Source organism: Hemibagrus wyckioides, linkage group LG20 (genome assembly GCF_019097595.1).
Source record: "Hemibagrus wyckioides isolate EC202008001 linkage group LG20, SWU_Hwy_1.0, whole genome shotgun sequence".
Taxonomy (NCBI): Eukaryota; Metazoa; Chordata; class Actinopteri; order Siluriformes; family Bagridae; genus Hemibagrus; species Hemibagrus wyckioides.
In genome coordinates, this window is record NC_080729.1 from 1,401,917 (window position 1) to 1,409,416 (window position 7,500).

The 7,500-nt window shown below is 41.0% G+C and overlaps 1 protein-coding gene across 5 annotated transcripts in view; it reads right to left on the bottom strand.

The window, feature by feature from the left end:
* The window catches only part of si:ch211-207d6.2 (sickle tail protein homolog), a 76,418-nt gene that overhangs the window by 49,514 nt on the left and 19,404 nt on the right, over positions 1–7,500 (bottom strand). For 3 of the 5 annotated variants that reach the window (XM_058418715.1, XM_058418713.1, XM_058418714.1), the window contains exon 2: positions 1,137–1,387. In XM_058418715.1, the coding sequence (XP_058274698.1) occupies positions 1,137–1,387 (251 nt within the window). Of the gene's footprint in view, positions 64–1,136; positions 1,434–7,500 lie in introns of those variants that run through there. The other 2 variants (XM_058418716.1, XM_058418717.1) reach the window with 2 other exon arrangements.

Here is a 7,500-nt window from a genome sequence, read left to right on the forward strand (position 1 = left end):
CATACACAAACAGACACACGCGCGTGTTGTAACTCTGGTGTGAGGCAACGTGTGTGTGTGTGTGTGTTTTGAAACGAATCCCTGTTCGGCTCTACCTGTTAAACCTGTCCAACTCCTCCAAATGAACCGATTCAGTAAAGGAACCGAATCCCGCACAGTGAATCGTTTATTTTCGAATAACAAACTAATAAAACAAACTACATTTCTGAACTATAACACTGCGCCATACATTTCTGTATTTGATGAAGTTTTCTTGATAAAGTACTGGAATACGAATGATTTGCTGTTCTTATTATTATCGATTTGTTTATTAAAATGTCTTCTTTAACCGATATAAGAATGAGTCAAATTAATACGATTGTAATCTTTTTTCCCCCCTTTGTTGCAGGACTAAAACTGTAGACATGCATTTCTTCATCCTGTTTGTGGTCAATAAAGAAAATTCCAAACGATTCGTTTCACGTAAAAGAGTCGGTTCAGTGGAGTGAGCGTTAACGCTGTGAAAGCGCGCCGTCTTGTGGCCAAGGCGCGTCACTACAGTGTAAAGTCTAAGTTCTACTCTGTTCTGCAGAGTAGAGGACAATGTCAAAGCCTTCTGTTCTACATGAGATATTTTCAGTCCTGATGGTCATTTTAAAATAATCACACACACACACTTTAATTATCCACTAAGTAAAATAAATCTAAAAACAAAGCATTGATGAAAGATTTCAGGCACATTCGGTTAATCAAGCAGAGAGGATGAGCTGGAAATGTCAAGTGGAAATGAACAGCTAGAGAAATGTCATCTCCACTAACTCCATTACGGGGGAAATGCTAATAAAGAGACAATTCATTGCACAGTGACATCGCAGGAACAAATGAATTAATGATCTCCTTTAGAAAAGCTTCAAAACATACAGCAGTGTTTAATCCGGTCAATAAAGTGATAGTTCTGTGCAGTGATGCTAATCACCAAACTGTGCTAACCGCTGCACCAGAGAGGAAGAAACTCATTTTACTGAATGGGAATTATTAGGAAAAGCCATCTCCAGCCAATTATACAGTAAAGATCAGATGAGCTGAGACTTCTAAACAGCCACCAAACTGCAAAACCCAGTGGAGGTAAGAAATAAAGTCCCTGTGTGTGAGCTTACGTGATCTCGGAGTCTCTCCTGATGTCCGGCAATGGCCGAAGCGTGATGAGGGTATTTCTGCTTCAGGAGCTCCAGAAAGGCTTCTCTCCGCCGCTCTGCGTTCTGCGTCTGCATGGCGAGCGTGTTCTTCCGAGGAAGTGTGCGAGGGGACCAGGGGTTGGATCGGTCACACACGTCCCTGTTGCTCGTCTTCCTGTCCAGATTGTCCACATCCTCGGCCGAGCACGGCCTCCGCTCGCTCCTCACCTTCTCTGGTGAGCAGATGGAAAAACACACATGTTGGAACGGTCGATAACTCTGCATGGGACAGAGAGAGACTCATCATATCATAACACTCATCATCTATACACTCTATCATGTTTTGATGAAATGATATACAGGAAACGACGCTTTAGGAGTTTTTAAAAATATGTTTAAGGTCAACATTAATCAGGGTTGCCAGGTTGTGTTTTTTAAAGTACGTTAGGACAGAGTTTGTTTTTAAAGCAAATAATCTGAATGAAAGGTTTCACAAACACAACCATGCCACTGCAAATGAAGGGAAAGTGTAACGACAGAGAGCGTTCATAACCTATAAAACACTTTAGATTTTAAATATGGGGTAGCGATAATGTTAAAAAATAGATTTTATCTCCCTTTTCCAGCTCTAAAAACCTGCAAAACTGTAGTCATTATTATTTTTCTGAAAATGAATTTTTTACTCAGTCATCTGGAAATCCTGCAGGAATGTTGTTTGGGATTTAAACCGTAAAGTCTGTTGCTAATCAGCTAAAAATCACGCTAATCTGCTGAGCTAGCCGTGTTCTGTAAGTAAATCTTACCTCACACTTCTTTAATACTTTATTGTATGAAATAATTCCTATTATAAACTAGCTAGCTTTTTATATTTAACAATGCTAACTTCTGTGCAATGCTAGCCTGCTAGCTATAGTGAATATCTTTTTAATAGAACCATGTTTAACAAAATCCAGTCACAGCTCGTCCTGGTTCCTCACTAGTTAGCTAATTTATTATCATCAAACAAACCCTGATCAGTTTATCTACTATGAACGCATTCGGGGATGGAGCCGCAGTTCCAGGCTAATAAAAGCTGAATGACCTCACGGCGATCTGACCGAGCTCTAATTACATTCCCACATGATCCGAGCCATTGTTCTGTACGGAAAATACTTCATTAATCCAAACGCTGAACTTTCCACTTTCCAACTTTCCGCGTGATGTACAGATCACTTCCTGTTATGTTTGTAATGAACTAATACACCATAAAGAATATACACACCGTTACAGATAACATGAGAAAAATAACGCTAATGCTTTGTAACAGTCATGAAGAATCCCTCAGAGACTGAATAGCAGTTAATGCTAAATGATATGGGGCATTTTATTATTACTTCACCAACATTTCTGAGGTAAATGTCAATGTTCTGGATAATTCTGTGTTATTTTCACAATCACAGTCTGTGTAAGAGACTGAACAGCTACATGCTAGCTCGATAAATTCTTAGCTCAGTCACTAGATGCTCTTGGGATTTAAACACTTGAACCTGAAACAACCTTTAATAATGATGGAAATGAAACCATAATAAATAATAATTCAGCTTTTTATCAACATTTTCTTAAATGCTGTTACAATCCAGACAACATTTTTTGATTACAGTAAAAAGGGGACTTTTATTGCGCTAATAGAGCACTGTAACATTGCTAGCTAGAACTAGCGTACTCAATGACACCAGAGCACACACACTGACATGAACAAACATTTGTTAATTAAATGCAGCAGTAATAAACGTGCCAGTTAGCATAAAGTCATGAAACACTCGTCGTTATTCAGGAGCTGCTCCAGGCTGGAGACTCTGAAAAGATCGGTGTCCTGTTAGCCGGACGTCCTGGTCATCATTTCGGTGTACTTTCCGTCCATTCTTTAATGAGATTTAAATTCCACCCTAAGCCCCTTTCAGAAGACAGACGGAGCTGCGTGTTCAGACTCGTCCTGACCAGACAGACCCATCGAGAGACAGACGGCTAAGAGAGAGAGATCTGAGACAGTGTGTAGGGTCTTTATTTAACTCCACCACACACACACATACACATACACACACACACACACTGAGACTGACACACACACATACACACACTGAGACTGACACACACACATACACACACACTGAGACAGATACACACACTGAGACAGATACACACACACACAGACACACACACACACACACACACACTGAGACAGATACACACACACACAGACACACACACACACACACACTGAGACAGATACATACATACACACAGACACACACACACACACACACACACACACTGAGACAGATACACACACACACAGACACACACACACACACTGAGACAGATACATACATACACACAGACACACACACACACACACACACACAGTAAGACATATGTGAACTGCACTTCATGGTATAAATTTTGGACAGACTCTGATACTCCGATCAGTAAACACTCTGGGAATGACCGCTAGATGAGATCCGGAATTCCGAGCTGACCCGAGCTTCAGATAGAACAACATTCCTCATCTGTCCAAACCACACTCCTCTACTGCTCACTGTCCAGTGTTCTGTTTATACTGATACCACTCACACACAGAGCCACTGAGTTCTGGACTCTGATTGGTGGATCAGGGTGTTGATTAATTCTCTCTAACAGCAGCTCTGACTGTAGAGCAGCTTTATATTAATGTACTCACTCTGATACCTTATCGTTTCCATAGCAACAGAGACGTGTACAGCACACACTCCATTGATAATAAACTGACACACACACACAGTTCACACACAGTACACACACAAAGATATACACACACACACACACACACTTCACACACAGTACACACACAAAGATACACACACACACACACAGTTCACACACACACACACACACTTCACACACAGTACACACACACACACACAGTTCACACACACACACAGTTCACACACAGTACACACACACACACACAAACAGTACACACACAAAGATACACACACAGTTCACACACACACACAGTTCACACACAGTACACACACAAAGATACACACACACACACACATACACAGTTCACACACAGTACACACACACACACAGTTCACACACAGTACACACACACACACAGTTCACACACACACAAAGATACACACACACAGTTCACACACAGTACACACACAAAGATACACACACACACACACACGTCACACACAGTACACACACACACACACAAACAGTACACACACAAAGATACACACACAGTTCACACACAGTACACACACACACACACATACACAGTTCACACACAGTACACACACACACACAAAGATACACACACAAAGATACACACACAGTTCACACACAGTACACACAGAAAGACACACACACAGTTCACACAAAGATATACACACACACACAGACACACACACAGATACACACACACACACTCACACACAATAGCTCAGATACACACAATTCACACACAGTACACACACACACACACACACACTGATTATAATTGTATATAAACTGATTAAAAACGTGTGTGTGTGTGTGTGTGTGTGTGTGGAAGGAGTCTCCAGTGTCAGTGCTGTGTATCAGTCAGAGGTGAAGCTGGAACTTCTAACACGTCCAAAATATCTGCTTCCTCTTCCTCTTCCTCTCATCAGAGGATTCCAGAGAATGTAAATGAAGTCATTAAAACAAACATGTTAAAGTATCTGAGGTTCCGAATCGCTCGGCCCGGCGCTGTGTATCTCACACCCGACAGGTTTATTACAGTCTCCCTGCACCTGAAGACCTCTCACTGTTCCTCCTCCAGATGTTGAGTATCTGTTGTTATGGATGCTGGTGTAAAATGTTCTGGTCAAACATCTGGACGGTTCTGTGAGCACAGCAGCATCATTAACGCTGTTAGAGAGGTCGGAGATGACTGACGACCGAGCAGCTGCTCACACAAAACGTGATCGTGTTTACTAATGCACCGGAGGATATTCACACACACACACACACACACACACACACACACAGAAGACTGGGGGTATGTTAAGGACAGAATAATGGAATAATACAGGATTCAGTGTCACAGGTGTGTCTCAGATTAGATTGTAGATCCAAAGCAATCCTCTTTATAATGACATAATTTGAATTTAATTAAAATTAATTATTAGTTATTATTATTATTGTATTAATTAGAAGAGATCGCACCTCGTTAAATTAACTCTCATTTCCACCGTTAACGAGGAAACGGGAAATAAACTGATCATCCTGACTTGTTCTTCTAGACGTTCTTCTAGAGACACACCAATAACACCAAAGCAAGTGAACTGATGTGTGTGTGTGTGTGTGTGTGTGTTGGATCTCTCTAATGCTGCTGAAAAAAAAAGCCTCTTTATTTTCCTTCTCTGGAAAATTCAGAAGCGGGGTGGAGAAAATCCAGGCATTGTCCTCCTCCAAGCTCATTTTCCAAGTGTGTGAGGTCAAGTGTAGGAGACAATTTCCTCAAGCACACACACACACACACACACACACACACGGATGTTTTAATGAGTTCTTGGACCTGGAAAACAGAGCTCCAGGGAGTGGACTGAAATCTCTTCAAAGTTTACATAAAATAATCTTATTTATTTCTGAAGAGACGGCGGGACACGTCTGTATCAACAGGAAAAATAACAGGTCAGATCTCTACATGCTGAGAGACGTCCAGAAACCTGACTCCAATTAAACTTCAACCACCGGACACACTGGACAATTATTATATAACGTAAACATTACTTAGCTAACGTACATACACTACTGACAGAGAGAGAGAGAGACAGAGAGAGAGAGACAGAGAGATATTTTCACTAAGCCCCCCACACAGAGTGTGAGATATTCTCCACAGTGATTATTGATAGAGAATGTTGGGTGTAAAATCCTACAGCAGGAAGAACTCGGAGTAAAACCTTTAATGGAAGGAGGAACCTTCAATCACCCAGAGAACTCAAAAAGAACCCGTGACCTGCCTCCACCTTCAGAGCCCTGTATACATAAATAAATAAATAAATAAATAAATAAATAAATAAATAAAGATTGGCAGTGTGACAGATTTCTAAGCATTGATGGATCTCATGAGCATTACAGTAAATAATCCACAAAACTAGCATTAAATATGCTAACAACTGAACTAGCGTTACGATACAGAGGCTAATCCACAGTAACACTTGAACCGTCGCATGTCTCATTCCGTAGCCGCTGCTCTGGCCTTGACTGGAACTTTCCCCCCGATTATCTCACCCTCGGCTAGTTTCAGAACTCCCACGTGAGCAGGAGCTAGTCTGAAATCATCTCTCATCTTCTGCCAAGCTGCAGCATTACCCCTGAAACCTGTCTGAGGAGCTCGAGCCAAGTCCTGCTGTCTAATGAGAAACTCTGAGAGAGACTCCAGCAATTAGAGCAATTATCTTAAATTTGATTTAATTTTACAGATGAAGGGCGGTAACATTTTAACAAACTGCAGGCAAAATATCTGCTGCTGGTTAAACTGGTTAAACTGGTTAACGTTGGAAGTGGGATTTGGCCTTCAACTTTATGACTAATGCAGAAAGTCTGTTCCTCTTCTATCAGATTTAATAGTGTGTGTGTGTGTGTATATATGTGTGTGTGTGTGGTGTTTATTTAACAGACTGAGAGTAAATAAGTACAGACTCCAGTGTGGCTCGTCCACACTCAGCCCTGTTTCACTGAAATCTTTTTAATGACCAGCGATTAAACAACGCCTCTGGTTCTAGATGTTGTGTGTTTCACCTAGTGGTCAAACATGGGAACTGAAGCTAACGTGAACAGAGGTGCACTAAGGGCAGGAATCATGCTGCCCCACTCCTAGGCTAGAGCTCATACAGGACAGTTAATACAGGACATACAGGACAGGGTTGCCAGATTGGGCTATCTTATTTTTAAACAATTCCTCCAAGACCTTGTTTTATAATCATGATTAATTGGTGATGATCAGAATTAAATCTAATCTGTGTACTGGAAAGCAGCCTGTAAGTGCAGAAAGTGTGTATGATGTACAGAGACATTACAAAGACAGGGTAACAAAATAAAAAAGGAGAATTATGGAGTGGATAATGACCACGTGTCTACCACAGTGACCTTGATTCAAAGAAAAAGAAAAAAAGTGCCATGTCCTGTATAATTTCATCAAAACACGGTGGAAGCTATAGATGATGAATGGATATGAGAGGATGAGATTCAGGTTATTTGTCTGGGTTTTGAGGTTTAAAGACATTTTGCTCAAATCTGGCAACCTCCCATAATAATATCACACATATATCAAACATAACTGAAAAGATCT